The 18627-nt window shown below is 34.3% G+C and overlaps 1 protein-coding gene across 4 annotated transcripts in view; it reads right to left on the bottom strand.

Moving 5' to 3' along the window:
- Positions 1–18627, bottom strand: part of sdk (sidekick cell adhesion molecule) — a 460070-nt gene that overhangs the window by 3070 nt on the left and 438373 nt on the right. For 3 of the 4 annotated variants that reach the window (XM_069838943.1, XM_069838944.1, XM_069838945.1), the window contains 3 exons: positions 6025–6182; positions 2739–2901; positions 355–689 (listed from right to left, as the gene is read on the bottom strand). In XM_069838943.1, the coding sequence (XP_069695044.1) occupies positions 355–689; positions 2739–2901; positions 6025–6182 (656 nt within the window). The remainder of the gene's footprint in view (positions 1–354; positions 690–2738; positions 2902–6024; positions 6183–18627) is intronic. The other variant, XM_069838942.1, reaches the window with a different exon arrangement.

Here is an 18627-nt window from a genome sequence, read left to right as displayed (position 1 = left end):
GTATACAAACAATTGGTCTTCCTCTGACACATATCAGGTGAAATGTGTGCACAAGGAAAACGACGAGACCAGTGAACTTGTCAAGGGAAAATATCACGAGGAGGGTGGGTAAGCAGCGAAACTACATACGGCATTGAACACTTCACAAATCTGTTTCACTATAGAACCTATGAAACTGCACCGCGTACATACACACGTCATAATTTTAGTCAAACAGACCATAGTTCTCTTAACAGATGAACAAAGAAAGGACATAAAAAGATAATAGATGAAATACATAAAATTATTTAGGAAATACGGAATCATACACAAGGAGAGTAAGGCGAAAAAAAAAACATAAATAACAATACTTACTTGAGAGTCTGTCGAGCTGATTTCTGACGGCTTTTCAGTGACACTGCTGTCATCTGGGTTCTCATCATAACCCTTCAGACTTTCTTCATCACTATGATATGCAACAGATGCTGGGGAAGGACGTGGAGGAGATTTTCCCAGCATAGGAGGTCCAGGAGGCTGGTGATGCCCCAGGGACTTGCGTCCTAAAGTGCTTCGTTTGCCCAGAGTGCCACAGCCACCTGCACTCATGGCCGGGGGGCCTGCTCTACGAGAACGGTACAATTCCATTGCTAATTCCTGCCTGTCATCCAGATCCATTGCCATCGACTCCTCCAGCGTCTTTTGTGCCTCTTCTTTGAGAAAAGTGCAAAATAATAACATTAATATGCAACTTGTGAAGAGTGAGACATATAGTAATTAATTTTTTACTACTACTTTGGTATTGTATGTATCTTCTGTTTCTTTTGGTTTGTTTTACTGTCATAGAAGAGCTTCAACGTTGTTAAATTTGTCTCTTTTAAATAAAGTTTCTGCACTATTGTTTTGATAGCATTTATTTTAATTTGCTTTCTTTTTTTATTTCTTCGTGACCATATTGTTTAGTTTATAAAAATGTAATTACCACTACATAAACTCATGCACTTACTTACTTACAAATTACTTTTAAGGAACCTGGAAGTTCAATGTCGCCCTCACATAAGCCCGCCATTGGTCCCTATCCTGATTAAGATTAATCCAGTCCTTACCATCATATCCCACCTTCCTCAAATCTATTTTAATATTATTCTCCCAACTATGTCTCAGCCTCCCCAAAGATGTTTTCCCTTCAGATCTTCCAACTAACACTCTATATGCATTTCTGGATTCACTCATACATGCTACAAGCCCACCCATCTCAAACGTCTGGATTTAATGTTTCTAATTATGTTATGTGAAGAATACAACACGTGCAATTCTGCGTTGTGTAACTTTCTCCATCCTCCTGGAACTTCATCCCTCTTAGCCCCAAATATTTTCCTAAGCATCTTATTCTCGATCAGCCTTAATCTCTGTTCCTCTCTCAAAGTGAGAGTCCAAGTTTCACAACCATACAGAACAACTGGTAATATAACTGTTATATAAATTCTAACTTTCATCTTTTTTGAGAGCAGACTGGATGATAAAGGCTTCTCAATAACAACAGGCATTTCTCATATTTATTCTGTGTTTAATTTCCTCTCGAGTGTCATTTATATTTCTTACTGTTGCTCCAAAGGATAAATTTCCTATTTTTATATTTCTGGTCAAAAGACATAATCGTATACTTTGCTTTTTCGGGGTTTACTTCCAAACCTATCTCCTTACTTGATTCAAGTAAAATTCTCCTGTTTTCCCTAATAGTTTGTGGATTTTCTCCTAACAAAACAAATTCATGCACATCATTATTAATTAAATTGGTTTACGACTGCCTTGTAACTAATCTAATGGAATTGTATAACTTATTCAAGTCAATTTCATATATTCATATTCATTACAATGATCAGTCACTAAAGAAAGTATGTTACTGCTAAAGAAATGAATAACACTACTAATATTTATTCAAAGTCATCCTTCCTGGAGTAAGGTTCACAACTGGGATTCGGAAATTTATGTGAGCAAATAGGTACAAATTTGTATCTTATGTAGAAGAAAATGAGTGTTGTAATATTACTTTTATGCTCGACCATGCCGAAATGTAGTAATTACACACCTGGTAGCAGACCTTTAATACATGTCATTAAAGTACACCTACTCATTAAAGTACAGGTGTTCAGCCAATGACAACTCAGCTTACAGGTGTTCAGCCAATGACAAGTCAGCTTTGTACCGTTATAAAACCGCAAGTATCGATTATTCTCGGATAAGAAATCGAAAGAGAATTAGCGAAAAGTCACGGAGGCTGAAAATCCAATACTGTCGCAGAAGGTTATGTTCTGTTACTATAATAATTAGCGTTAATTGTAAATAATATTCAAATAAATTCAATTTGTCATCTCGTTTTTCAATGTCGAATTCAATAATCAAGGTTATGGTTATATCAAGTTTAACGGGATTACATGAAGGTCAATGACATTATTGTTCCTCGGAAAAAAATCAATACTTTTGCATCTGCGCACATCTCACAATTCACGACCTAGAACAAGGTCACTTCCGATCTTGTCAGATACAAATAAAATGTATACATCTGAATAATTTCAAGTTAGAAATATGGTCGAGCATAAAAAGTCGTATGAAACTCGCCTATAATGGTAATTAAGAAGCTCGTATGAAAATTATGAAACAAGTACAAGCGAGTTTCATAAACATCCATACTCGCTTTTTAATTACTATCATTATAGGCTCGTTGCATAATGTACTATTATATGACACATAGTTTTACTCACGTTTATACTTGTAACTTTTACTTTTGACGCAGAGAACAGCAATTATCATTATAATTATGATAATAGATGTAGCTGCCAGTGCGACCATGAACCAAGTCTGACGATAAAATGGCTTCTGTTGTAGGTAACCATATTCCAGGTATAATTTTGACGGCGTAATTACCTGTAAAAATAATAATTCGTTTATGACTCTGATAGGAGATGTACAAAGAATTATTTTCGTTATTTTAAATATGTGTGAAAACATGACTGGAAAGTAGGTCTACATGCAATCTTCGAGACATATTTAGCAGCAATGGAAATATTACATACACTGGTCGATAAAAAAGTGTGCGGGCCCTCAATGCACAGTTAATACATTACAGAAGTTCTGTCAGACTAGGTGTCTGCTCACAACCTGCCTGTTGGCAATGGAGTGCCATGCTGAGCATGGGATGCAAACATTGGACTGCTGATGCAAAGGCCAGATCTAAAATCCCATCAAGCTATAGTAGAACATACTTGAGCAAAGGGGTCGTCAATGCAATTAATTTTGACACCCATTTTGGACAGCCTTGCTCTAAGAATAAAACCCCATTGCATAGGAATACCTCCATGAACTGATGGGTAGCTGCCTCAACAGACAGATGCTGTTTTTATTACCAGAAGTGTCAATACCTGTTATCTGATACCTCGCTTGGAGTCAGATGTGTTCTCTTACAACATAGTGGCGAAAATTTGTATGGTAGGTGAAGAGGTATCCATTAAACACTACTATTATGGATGCAAAATGGACTAAAGTGATTATATTTGATGACTTTAAAGAAATCTATAAGAAAAACTGTTGTTTGCAACTCTGGCTTTCAGTTATAGCTCCCTGTGAAGCTGATTTGAATAATTTCAAGAGAAAAATTGTTCTGGGCCCGGGTATCGAACCCGGGACCTTTGGCAGAGCGCGCCAACACTCTACCGACTGAGCTATCCGCGAACTACACCAGACACCCTGTTCATTAACAGAAAACCACAATTCAAGTCACACTGAGTTTGTGTGCACTCAATGTTGGATCTTTGGCAGCCTATCAGCCCACTTGAGGTATGTGGATATAAAGGGAAAAATTAAGCCGGTGTCTGGTGTAATTCCTGAGTAGCTCAGTCGGTAGAGCATTGGCATGCTCATCCAAAGGTCCCGGGTTTGATATCTGGCCCCAGAACAATTTTTTCCCTTGAAATTATTCAAACTGTTGTTTGTTAGAAGTTTGATTTCTTTTTACTTCATACTGTAAAGTAGCTAAAAATAATTATATTAAAATTATTATTAAATGATAAATTAAATATTCAAAGATAAACCACACATGCTGGGCCAATTATACAGTGTTCATAGATTTGATAAGAAACGTAAAAAATATATATTACAGTTATATGAACACTACTAAATATAATATAATTATTAAAAAATTAGTAAAAGTCTCCTTTAAGCCAAGCAACAACGCAGTTCGATCACCTGAACCAGCCGTCATGGTAAAGTCACTGAAGATGGAGAAGCATCTCCGAAACATGTCTGACTTTTACTAATTTTTTAATAATTATATTTATTAGTGTTCATATAACTGTAATATATATTTTTTACATATGATAAATTAAAGTTTCCTTAAAAGTTTAAAGTAATCAACTTTTTTTTTTCCAGCCAGTGTAGAAAATCCCTGACAAGTTATCATTTTTTCTAATGTTTAAAATTGCATAAGTAATATATTATAATACAGAACGTGATAATACATTTTCTCTACTGAAAAAGTCCATGATGTAAATATTATTCTTCTTAGTCCAACTGTAATGCAGTTATCTCTGATGACAGAGACATTTATATTATGTACAACCCTTCCCTTCCTGCTAGACACTCTCCTATGTCAGGCCAGGTAGTCAAGGTAACATCAAGTCTAGTATATACAGTCACGAAGCTTTAGGTGATAAGGGTGCTAGGAACAATAGACTGTGCCAGTATTACTTCGCATTGTCTGTGATGAGGCGATAGTAGCAATCCTAGTGGTTAGCAACTATCTATGGATGCATATTCCCTAAATATTGAGCTTCATGACTGTATATAATAGACTGTGGTAACATTACAGTGCTTGCAACTTCCTAGACGTCCACTGTTAGTCTTACAAGGCTGATTTCGAAAAATCTGTTGTCAATGCTTAATCTCGTAAACTTCCAGTCTAATGGCCAGCATGGCAACAACATAACCGCCAAGGACGACTACAAAATAATTAGTAATGAACTTTGTATCATGTCTAGTAACACCTCTACATTTTTATTGGCAAGATCCGTCTTCAAGAATACTGAGACCTACTTCAATTATTCTTTGAAGAAAAGTGAAGTGTAAATTTATCAAATCTCGGTTACTTTATTACTCAATTTTGCAAGTTTTTAAATAAATAGAGGCTTGGCGTTAGTGCAGGATGTCATACAACTCAGTTTTTAGGTGGTAAAAGATGTAAGCAAGATTGCACAAGAATATAACTTAGAAATTTCCTCAACAAAAACAAAAGTGATGGCCCAATGTGGTAAAGAACTACAAAGAGCAAAAATAGTTTTAAATGAGAGAACTTTAGAACAAGTAAAGGATTTCAACTATCTAGGTGTTTCATTAGGATGTCTTCTTCTTCCTCCCTTCAAGTATTAGGCCAAATGGCCTGTTACGATCTCACAGTTGATTTCATTAGGATGTAACAGAGAAAAAGACAGTAAATTACAAAAGTTGCAGTATTTATGTGGTGCCCTGAAGAGAACATTGGGAAAGAAAGTAAGAAAAGAAACACAACTAAAATTTTATAAAGTGCCTGCAATGTTGTATGGCTCAGAAATATGGACTTTAAATAAGCAAACAATTAAAAGAATAGAAGCTGCAGAAATGAAATATTTACGATTTGTGGCGGGATACACTTTAATGGATAAAAGACGAAGTGAAGATATTCACAAAGAATTGAACATATTTAGCCTTACAGGTAAAATAGAAGAATATAGGAGACAATGGTATGAACATGTCTGTAGAATGGATGCTAATAGAATGGCTTGGAGAAGTTTAAACTATCGACCGAGAGAAGGAAAAAGAGACCAAGGACGTCCACGAAAGAGATGGATACAACAGCTTTAATAATTGGACCCGGAACGAACCAGTAAGGTTTAATCCCTGGAAGAAGAAGAGGAAGAAGAAGAAGAAGATATGTATGTAGAGGTCTAAAAATATTTTACAACTCTTATCTATGTGAGAAAGAGCTTATTAAAGTTTTAATTCAGTAAATGTATTTACCGCATCATCAGAATATGCTGGATAGCTGATGCCATATTTATTGTACGCAATTACACGAAAAGTGTAAGATGTAGATGGTAATAGATTCTGATATGATATTGTAAATTCTTCTAATGGGCCATTGTTTGTTCTTATTACTGTCTGCCATCGGGTATCATCTGAAACACACAAACAATTCATATTGAAATAAAACAAACAGTAAAATGTTTACTTCGTAGACAAGTAGTACAATAAATCCTTTGTAGGAACATAATTGGTGCAACAGAAGAGGGCTTAACGTGATAATAAACAGGGGTGCAAAAAATCATGTTTTACTATACTTTAATTTAGGAAATTATTCTTACAAATAAATTTCTTATAATCGTGTTTCAATTTGTATGCCATAACCAGCCTATTACCTTACCTCTATAGATAAAAGAATGTATAACGTGTTCTAATCTCAGTTTGTAGTATGTGAAATGTGGCATGTAACAGAATACACCATGATTCCTTAGTGTTACGACTTTTCAGAATTCTGGCTACTGGTTTCTTCTGTAAACATAATTTTGATGCACCTAATTTAGTTTGCTTTAATAATTGAATTCTGTTCAGCATGGGAATTATACTTACAACATATAAATGCATGTAAGATATTGCTTACTTACTTACTTACTGGCTTTTAAGGAACCCGCAGGTTCATTGCCGCCCTCACATAAGCCCGCCATTGGTCCCTATCCTGAGCAAGATTAATCCAGTCTCTACCATCATATCCTACCTCCCTCAAATCCATTTTAATATTATCTTCCCATCTACGTCTCGGCCTCCCCAAAGGTCTTTTTCCCTCCGGCCTCCCAACTAACACTCTATATGCATTTCTGTATTCGCCCATATGTGCTACATGTCCTGCCATCTCAAACGTCTGGATTTCATGTTCCTAATTATGTCAGATGAAGAATACAATGCGTGCAGCTCTGTGTTGTGTAACTTTCTCCATTCTCCTGTAACTTCATCCCTCTTAGCCCCAAATATTTTCCTAAGAACCTTATTCTCAAACACCCTTAATCTCTGTTCCTCTCTCAAAGTGAGAGTCCAAGTTTCACAACCATACAGAACAACCAGTAATATAACTGTTTTATAAATTCTAACTTTCAGATTTTTTGACAGAAGACTAGATGACAAAAGCTTCTCAACTGAATAATAACATGCATTTCCCATATTTATTCTGCGTTTAATTTCCTCCCAAGTATCATTTATATTTGTTACTGTTGCTCCAAGATATTTGAATTTTTCCATCTCTTCGAAAGATAAATCTCCAATTTTTATAGTTCCATTTCGTACAATATTCTGGTCACGAGACATAATCATATACTTAGTCTTTTTGGGATTTACTTCCAACCCTATCGCTTTACTTGCTTCAACTAGAATTTCCACGTTTTCCCTAATCGTTTGTGGATTTTCTCCTAACATATTCACGTCATCCGCATAGACAAGAAGCTGATGTAACCCATTCAACTCCAAACACTGTCTATTATCCTGAAGAACTTTCCTAATGGCATATTCTAGAGCGAAGTTAAAAAGTAAAGTGATAGTGCATCTGCCTGCTTTAGCCCGCAGTGAATTGGAAAAGCATCAGATAGAAACTGGCCTATACGGACTCTGCTGTAAGTTTCACTAAGACACATTTTAATTAATCGAACTAGTTTCTTGGGAATACCAAATTCAGTAAGAATATTATATAAAACTTCTCTCTTAACCGAGTCATACGCCTTTTTGAAATCTATGAATAACTGATGTGCTGTACCCTTATACTCCCATTTTTTCTCCAATATCTGTCGAATACAAAAAATCTGATCAATAGTCAATCTATTACGCCTAAAACCACACTGATGATCCCCAATAATTTCATCTACATATGGAGTTAATCTTCTCAAAAGGATATTTGACAAAATTTTGTACGACATCAACAAAAGTGATATTCCTCGAAAGTTACTACAGTTAGTCTTGTCCCCCTTCTTAAAAATAGGTACGATTATGGATTATTAGGCAAGATATTGCTTAAATCCAATAATTCCTTCCTACATGCTACAAGGCAATTATCCCAAGAAATTACATCCAGTCTCACAGCACTCAATATCACCGAATCAGCAAATATTTTGGACAAGTACGGCACTGTAGATACACGAAAGGTACGGCAAGTATTAAGAGAAAAAGCATTTGAGAACTGGAGCCAGAAAAAACATAAAGGCAAAGGCGTGCTCTTATACCAACAATATACCCGGCCAATAAGTGGATCCGGAATCACAAGGGTCTCTCCTATAGTGATTGGAGGGAAGCAATCAAGATGAATGCGAACGTATCAGCTGTGCATAGTGTACCTGGCAGGTCTTCGGGCAGTAACCTCTGTCGACGTTGCGACAGGGAGGTTGAAACCCTTGCCCATGTCCTGGGTGCCTGTCCACACAGTGAACTTCTACGAAATACACGGCATCATACAGTAAGATCTATAATAGCAACTGCCTTAAGGAACAAAGGTTATTCAGTGTATGAAGAAGTACACGGCATATCCAGTGAGGGCAGTAATCGAAGAATCGACATAATTGCATTTAAACCTCCCTCTCTTGAAGGTTACATCATAGACCCTACTGTGAGGTTCAAATCGCACGAACACCAACCAGAAGAAGTACACGAGGAAAAAAGGAATATATATATGAACCTTCCACCAGTTTTTATAAGGACAAATACCATCTGGAATCCATCGTCATTACGGGACTAATGATAGGAGCCCGTGGGACCATACCCCGGTTCCTAGTCGACTTCTGTAAATCTTTTGGCCTGCATAAAAATATTTTAAGAGATCTAACAATTGCAGCACTCAAAGGTTCAATAGCTGTTTTCAGGCATCATACATATGGACCATGACTAATTCGCATCTCCTTGACGTTACTTCGTTTAATATCGTGTGTTTCAATATAATTCAAATTGTTATTTTTCAATCTAACAACAATGTATCACTAAGCCTCAAGGCATTTACTCTATTGTATCATGGTACTCTTTGTCAATGGCAACCTGTAGTGGTTACAGGAAGAAATTAAATTAAATTAATTAAATTAATGTGTCTAATACAAGGGAGGGGTAATAACAATTTTTCTTTGCGCACTTTAAACTATGATTAGAGAAGTTAATACTCTCTCATGTTATGACAAGCCTTTACCACTTTTTTTTATTTATTTGAGAAATGTGAAGTAATCACTACTTCCGCAGTAAACAGAAATTATTTGCTGAAACATGAAAAATCTGACTCGTAAAATATTCAACAATGCAGGTACTACTAACAACATTTAATTTTGGCGTCAAACCAGTGTAGAAAAATGTAAATGAAGGAAACCTGTTATTATTCACCACACAAGCAATAAGCTGATTTCGCCATTTTGTTCTCTCTCACTCTTCCTGATCTCTGACATTGATACTAAAGCATATTATAATAAAATGAACCATTTTTAGCTCGCAATACAGTCCTTATATTCGGTAAAATGAAGATGAAAATATGTTTAGTCTCACATATGATTAAGAAAAATTCAATTGATAATATGAACTGTTGCATTAATTTTTACGTCTAATTTCAAGGTTTTTATTGACTTAGATTAATTTAATTTCATAAATGAAGATCTAAAAGAATATAAAGTATGAAACAAAAGACACTCAAATATCAGTTTAGCATTTCATTCGGTAAACCTATGTACAGCACCATGACAAATCTAAATTGCCCTTCTCTCTCTTTAAAATCAGCTCAGAAATTGAAGTAGGAACAGCCAAGCTGATAAGGAGTAACAGACTACACAACACAGTGCAATATCGTAATATTTACACCATAGTTTCTAAAACTTTTTGCACTTGCTGAAGTCGTGTGTCGTGAAATATCTTCTTGTTCATTCTTGTGCATCAACAGGCATAGTGAAACAAGTTTCAAACAGCATATATGCATGTCAGTTCATTCTCATGCAAATTTCCATATATTCATCCATTTATATTATGTAAATTATAAATTATTTAATAAAGAAATTTTGTGATATATAAGAAACAAAAAACTAAATGAGTTATGCAATTAGACGAAAAATCAAATGACAATGAGTACATTTAAATGAGCCAGTAAGCTGTTATCAAGTTATGTTCTGGAGTTTCAGAATTGTACCGCAATAAATCTCTGTGTTTAGAATCTTGAAGCATTAAGATGCTGTCTTTACATAGTTATCTAATTCTATTTACCACTGGGCCACAAATTCATAAGATGTCTGACATGCTGACAATCTCTGATTCTTTCCCAAGCTCTCCAGAGACCATAGGATTCTTATATTCCACTATATTTAAAGTTATAATTTCTTATCCTGAAAACTGATGTAGTTTCTTTAAGGGGGAAAAAAAAGGTACTATAAGGTAAATTTTGCACCCCTGGTTACAAAAAAAGTTATTGAAATTATTATTACAAATTACAAACTACATCAGATTAGTTAGAATTTCCAGAAACAGCATAACAATGGCTACAAAAGAAGAAGAACTATTTTCTACTCTATTGTGCATATAAACAATATCAATTTGCAACCTAACATCAAATTCTACATTACATCAAAATCACAAAACCTAAAAGCCCAACACGAACAAGAGCTTATGTTATTTTTCAAACATGATATAGTTAGCTTTATCTATCAAATTCTGTTAATATTACGATATCTACTGACTATCTTGAATGTTTCACCATGCTTTAGTAATCCTCAAGCTTGAGTATTCGTTTTATGTAACACTATGTGCATAATTAGAAACTGATAAATCATGAAGTGTGCCTTCCTACTCAAGTACAGCAATTTCAAAACCTGCATCCATTTCTAGCAAACTCAACTTTCTTCTTTGGATTAAGTCATCAATTTTTTGTGACTATATTAAAATGTTTACTTCTTAAAATGACACTGCCATTTTAATGCATTATAATATGCAGAGAAGGAAAGAGAAAATGTGGCGACAATATGAAACAAAACAATATCGACTCTTTTATATATTGTTATTCAGGAAGATTGCCTCATACGAAATTATTCACAATAAAATACTTTTCCTTCATCAAAGTAAATAAAATTACGTAAACTAATATGCTATTGAAACACGCCAGAGAAATAAATTATTCTTATTATATTTCCTATTCAATATGGACAAAAATCACGCTCATACTCGCAATGGTTACCGAATAATAAGGTGTAAACATTTGGAGGGGAGGGGGAACATTTTTTTTTCTGAAAAAAAAAAAAAGTATGAACTTTCCACCAATATGATATTCTAGTTTTTTTTTTCTTTTTTTAACAAATAACATGAGCTATTCGCTCTCAATATCTGCAAGGCTATTTCACTTGTAGTTTGTACACAGTCTAGTATATACAGTCACAAAGCTTGAGTTGTTGAGGTTGCTAGGAACATTAGACTGTGCAGGTACTATTTCGCATTGTCTGTAATATGGCGATAGTAGTGATCCTAGTGGTTAGCAACTATCTATGAATGCATATTTATTACATATTGAGCTTCGTGACTGTATATACTAGACTGTGGTTTGCATTATAAAAGAAACAATTTGAGAAAAAAATAGCACAAAATGACGATCAGCTTAAATGATATTTTCCCCCCATATATCAGACATAATTTCCATTGAATTTTATATCTTTAGAGCTGATGGTAAAATTAAGAATCAAACTGCAGGTATCAGATAACAAATACATTATTGTTTATTATAATATAATTCTCTTGCTCGCAGTGTAAATTATCAAAAATAAGGTAATATGTTGCACTGCTACTATTTATTTAATGCCTCCACAATATTTCAAAATAGGATCATTCTAAATTGAAAGGCGTGATAATAAGTTTTAGTATAATGGTTAATCCTATGAGAAAAATAATCTTGTTGCCCAAATAGAATTCGCATACAGAAGAGAGAGAAAAAATGGCACTCCCAAAATATGTCCCTACACCCAGACCAAGATTATTCAGTTTTATCAACAACTAACATGTACAGGGTGGAAGGTGTTCAATGACGGTAACATCACAAAAATAAATCCTTATGAAAAAAGGAACAGAATTTTCCTTGGCCATTTTGCGTTATTTCTTTTTATTTAGTGGGAAATTGACTTTATAAAAAATATTGCAACATTGCAGTAAAATCAATAGCAGTTGCACCTCTCCCCCACAGCAGTTGAGCTGAATTCTAACGTGTGTGTGTGTGTGTGTGTGTGTGTGTGTGTCTGCCACTTTATTTGAGTGATTAGGGTTCCGCATATTGCGGATAGATGGCAGGACTGTGACCCATTTTTCAAGTTGCACACCACTTCGGTGGGTCACACTATGCATGATATGTAGATATGTATCTGTGTACTGGGGTGAATGTATGTGTAGCATTCATGTAAGTGTAGTGTAGGGAATGGGTGAGGATGATGAAGATGAGGAAGGGAGAAGGGAAAACCTGGTGCCAGCACCAAGGGGGCAGCCAGCTTAACATCGCTGTCCGATAGACTATCAACAGTAACATATGCCTTCTCTTCACATGCACTGTAGAGATTTGGGATTTAACCCTGGCATATTAGTGCACAATCTATTGAATAGAAGTTGTACACTGCCACCTTTCCTACACTAATGTGAAGGTATTTATAAAATGTGTATTTTTAAATTTGTTTACAAGATAATGTGATAAAAAATTGTGTAAAATATTTATTTCTGGAAAATCTAAGATCAAAGGAACAAAATAGTAGATTTCATTCAAACGAGCTATGTTAAGGGTTCGTCCCTTAAAAGGACTGTCACTAAACATCTTTCATCCTATATATATGTGTGTGTTTTTAATGTAACCCTCCCCTTAGGATGTCTTCGTGTATCTGGAAGTACATGTACCCCAGACTGAATACTGCTGCTTTAAAATATAAATAACGGGAAAGAAAGAATTATGCAAATCAACCTTTAATTGCCATTCGATAACACATTTAAGCTCATGTAAAATCAACACTAAGAAATTTTACTAATATTTTCATGTTTAATTAAATTATATCTACACATTTTTGCTTATGAAATTAAAAACGGAAACAACAGTAGAATCTTGTTTGCTTAACATTCTTTTTTAAATAATTTAGGCTCTTCGGTAAAAGAAGTCGAGTTAGGGTTAGGTTTCAAAAAATAAAAAACAGATTACCTTGCATAATTATCAAAACATATTGAAAAAAGTGTCTCGTTTATAAAGGCACATAACTAAGATATCACTTGCAATAACTCAGACCTGCTATGGTGAATATGCTAACAATGGCAATTTGACTAATGCAATAACATTTTAAAATAATTCTGTGGTTTGAAATTGCAAGCAACCAGGTAATAAAAGAGTGTGCTGTACTCTAACTGCATAGTTTAAAGCATTATGCTTTTGACTGGCAGTAACAGAATGCATATGGTTCGAGTCTTCATGGGTGAAGAAATATCTCATGAAAATTCGGCTAGTGTATGGGACCAGTGACCACACTACTTCGTGAGAAAATTGGAGAACTACAATGGGTAACGAAAATGTCTAGCATCCCAGCTTTAACCACACATTACCCCATAGTCAGATGATCGTTTACCTTCTGCTGAGATAGTGGGCATGAGGACAGCAATCTTCTGGTAGGCCTTGGATCTATTAAGGCTGTTGTACGATGGATTATCATCATCGTCATTATTATTATTATTATTATTAAATGCAATAAATAACTACAAATTTTATGAATTTAGCAAAAATATTTACGAACAGAAACAATAACCACTACTCATTTCAAACATTATTCTTCTTCTGTCCAATACATGAGATGTAGAACTGTGTTACACATTATACCAACGTTTCTCAAACTATGTCCGCGGACCACCTGTGGTCCTCGAAGTCTGTCCTTGTGGTCCTTCAAAAAAGACAGAAGAAAAAATAAAATTCAAACGAATTGTGTATCACACTATAGCTTAAAATCTCAGAGTTTGGAAATGACACATGGCAAACGAATTTCATTTTGTCTCCCAGTACTGCATACCCGTCTATCGACTTCCCACTCTACTCTCAGCAACAAAAGAGGGATTTAAAGCACTATATACGTGGTGTTTCTCGACATCTTTTCCCTGCACATCTGGCGCCGCACCTGTAACCCAGCCAGGGACCACCCGAATTCACAACAGAGGACCAAAGTACCGAACCTTAATTCAATTTTAAAATATAAATATAGGCCTATTGGTATTAAAATATGCTACGAAAATGATAAATTTGCTTTCAAAGGGAACAAGAGTAAGGTGGTCTGCGAAACTGTTCTGACTTTAAAAAGTGGTCCCCACTTCAAAAAAGTTTGAGAAACGCTGCATTATACATATCATGTGAAACACTTTACTAAGGACCTAAGAAATTCAAAATTTTATATTAGCAATTAGTTTTGCTGTTTTTTCATTTACTATAATTTTTAAGTTTCTTTAGGTGCAATTTTACTGAAAGTCTGAACGCACTTAAAAGTAGCATGGTGCATTCTGTTTTAACACACATATCAAACACTTCATCTTTTGAAGAAAGAAATCACTAAGAATATTGGATTTTGTAACATCAATGAAAAAGAACTGTGATTCAGCCTTCACGCCAACTATTTTCATGTTAACAGGGCCGTAAAATTAATACCACAATGAATAGTATACTTTCTGTTTGAAAAAATCAAAGTACACAGTGATTAAGTTGCAATTTTAGAAATACATGTGAAAAGTATGCAATACACTGCAAAATGCTGTAATCAAACTATGTTTACTGTACAGCAGTAATGTCAAAGCAAGCGCATCTTTTTACCTTGACATCGTGCGCAGGCATCAAGCGCTAAGTATGGAAAGAGGAAGGGTTGTGTGTATGAATAAGCAGCCTGTTGGATTAAGAAAACAGTGGTGCACAAACTTCAAACGGAACGTGAAATTTTAGGTCGTTATTTTTATATGGCTTCTTTCTGTTTGATATTATCTATATTGTCTGTAAAACAAAAGTACTAATACCAATTTCTTAATATTGTAGTTGTGTTTTAAATGTTAATAACATAATAAAGGGTTAAGAAGGAATATTAACATAAATTCCATAGTAGTATAACAATACTGTACTAATGGATGAAACACATCATTCATAAAGAAAGTGATATCCCAAAAAAAGAGATTGAGTATGACATGATAAGTTGGAATTGATATTGATGGTATCTTTAGCCTTATGAAAGTAATCAATAAACTAATCAGTACAAAGCAAAGTTACCTAGGTGCTGTATATGTTTTAAGTATAACTAATATTCCATAACAAAACTCTTATCGCATTATGCTTTTAAGGTGATATTGGTGAGCAACTTCCTATCATCTGAATATTAAATTATGTTCTCGAAATGTACTGAAGCTATAGAGCTGACAATTTTACAACATATGGGCACGTATCTTTTGCTTATGGTGTAACAGTAGTTGCTTTGTTAATTCATTTCCTTACAAACAATTTCCATGCGAATATTTTCAAAATTTTCAATATACTATCATCAGTAATACATATTTACAGTATATTAGATTTACGAAAAAATTCTTTAAAGCTACTAAATAAATAGGCCTATATCTGAAAATTTCACTTTCCTATAAAAAAAAGTTGAGAAAATATTTCTTTTGGATAAAAAAAAATCAAACTTATGAAAAATTAGCATTAAAATTAAAACTTACATTCTTATAATGCACTTATACTTCTCAGACAAATCTAAAAATTAACATGGATACAGATTTAATAAGTTTTCATCCCTTTATCTATTGACTCAGTGCTGGCCATCCCTGAATATAGCTCGACCAAGCGGCATATACTACCTCTTTCGTCTGTCTCTTTCCTTTCCGCTGTAAAGCGCTCAGGCTCTCCTGGGCTCTAAAGCGCGCGCTTGCTCCTGTGGGCATCAATTGACATGGCTGCTGTACAGTATTAAGAATTTAATTGCTACTTTTAAAGGGTTTTATTTAACATCAACTTTGTTATTATTAAATTTCACCAGATGACTCTAAGTATTATTCAGGAATAATACATAAAAACTTCCTGAATAATGTAATATCGAATACTCATCTTTCTTTTCAAGCAGAAATGTGTGTTTTACTAAACTCTACCATGTATAACATGAACAAAGTTCACATAGAAAATCACAAACTTTTACGAATTCCTTGACTATGGAAAGTTATGGAACAAGAATCACTTATTTCGAAAATGTAACATGTACAGTTCTGCACGAACTACTTCAGTAGCATTTTTTACAGCATTCAAACTAAAAGTCAGTTTCTTATTCATTTCTATAGATGAAATATGTTATTTGCTTTGTGATTTTTAACAATAATGTGTTATAGGATAGAGTAAAGAGCACTGTGGTTGAAAAATGTAACATGCGCGAAAATGTCACATGTTACATTTTCGAAATAACAGATTCAATTGAAAATGTCTCTCCAAATTAATAAATACAATATTACGGTAATTCCAAGTAATTTTATGTAACAATTTAGATGACAGTGATTAAATCACTGAGCAGCATTTGCTTTGTATTACCTACATTGTGCATGCCACAATTTATGTTTACAACAACAGAAATGAATTACAATAACACCACGGCACGTCAGGTTTTCCAAGAATGTGATATTTTTACAATCAATCACAGGTTTTGACATCACTGAACTAGCTCATGACAAGATTCTATAAGAAATCTACGAAGAATAGTGCACAAATAATTACAACTGATTGGAATATGCAAGATGTCTACAGAAGTGGCAATGTAAACTTACACAGTTGCCAATCTTCTAAGGCTGTTGGGACAGAAAACGTTTTATAATAATAAACCAGGAAATAAACATGAATTCTCTGTAGTGAAAATAAGAGTAAAGAACTCAATTCTTCAACATACTGTAGTTCCCATTCATGATATAATCTCAATAGAATGCAATATACCTGACTGAAACCACAAAGCCATTCTTCATAATAATACATATAAGAAACATTTAACTTTCATCTCAAACTATCCTGTTTCTAGATTCACTATATTTCATAAATTGTGATTTATTTCTGAGAATAAATACAATTTCTAAAATTATTATACAGTGTGTCCACAAAAACATTCCGTGATTACAAACTGCCACAATTTTGCAATTATGCATATTACGAAATTCATACACGTGCCATTAGAAAGAATGGCTCAAACAATTTCAAGGGATATGTAATAGTAATTGGCAGAAAACAATAAATGCACCATAAGAAAATAAAAAAAGACGCTCTTCCTTTCACTTGTCATTATGACATTGTTCAATAGAAGCAAATTAGGTTAAGTGTTGTGAACGTTTACATTTCAACTCAGTGTGAATTTTGCAGCATTTAGAGAGTTATGGTAAACCCACAGGAATGTAGTTGGTGTGTATTGGAATACCATAGCACACGGAGTGTAGTGAGAGTTCAGCATGCCTACAGATGGGAGTTTCAACATAAGGCACCTACTGACAAGACGATTCTGAGATGGTACAGTACACACAAACTATGTTCCTGTGGGTTCGCCATATCTCTCTAAATGCTGTAGAATTCACACTGAGTTGAAATGTAAACATTCACACCATTTAACACAATTTGCTTCTATCCAACAATGCCACAATGACAAGTGAAAGAGCGGGAAGAGTGTTTTTTTCTTTTCTTGTGGTGTCATCTATTGTTTTCTGCCAACAATTACAATTACACATCCCCTGAAATTCTTTGAGCCATTCTTTCTAATAGCACCGGTATGAATTTCGTAATATGCATAGTTATAGAATTATAGCAGTTAATAATCACGAAATGTTTCTGTGGGCACAGTGGAACTTTGCGAAGGATTTTCAGAAGCATTGTATCGTATAGGACATGAACAATCATACACATTGCACTTTTACTGATTTCATTAAATTTAATTTAAAAAAGAGAAATATACAGGGTGCGAATTAAGATTTCTGATGAAGGGGGGATAGAATCCTAGATAGAGAATACTATGGACAAAATTATTATTATCCTCATTCAATATGGATCAACGCTTGGTTGCAATGAGTTGCTTGTCTTGCATCTTGATCATAATAATAATTTTATTATATCCATGAGCAGGCTTAAGATAAGATGTGTAATTCCTAAGTTATTGATTGTTGTCAGCTTGCCGGTGATGATAATACAGAAATATTATTATTATTTTTTTTTTTTTTTGGCTTACTTTATACTGTAGGTACTTTATTAAAGTATACTCCTATTAAAACAATTGTATTTTGTGAGGGGAGATAGTAGTTATGAATTTATGAGAGAGGGATAACTTTCCAACGGGGGGGGGGGGGATCCCCCTCATTAATTCGCACCATGGAAATATAATATTAATTCCACTTAAGGGGAGAGGATGGTATTTTTTGGTAACAAATGAGTAAATTAAAAAAAAAAAAATTCTTTAAAATACACTGTGATATGTGTGGAATGCATAGCATAACATTTTGTGGGTATTTATGCCCTTATCAGATGTTGAGACGTCATTTTTAAACTTCCTGCGCCATGGATTTTTAAATCACATGCCCACTTTTATCGGTTTC

The sequence above is a fragment of the Periplaneta americana genome, chromosome 11, assembly GCF_040183065.1.
Source record: "Periplaneta americana isolate PAMFEO1 chromosome 11, P.americana_PAMFEO1_priV1, whole genome shotgun sequence".
In the NCBI taxonomy this organism is placed as follows: Eukaryota; Metazoa; Arthropoda; class Insecta; order Blattodea; family Blattidae; genus Periplaneta; species Periplaneta americana.
This window is presented reverse-complemented; position numbering and strand designations above follow the sequence as displayed.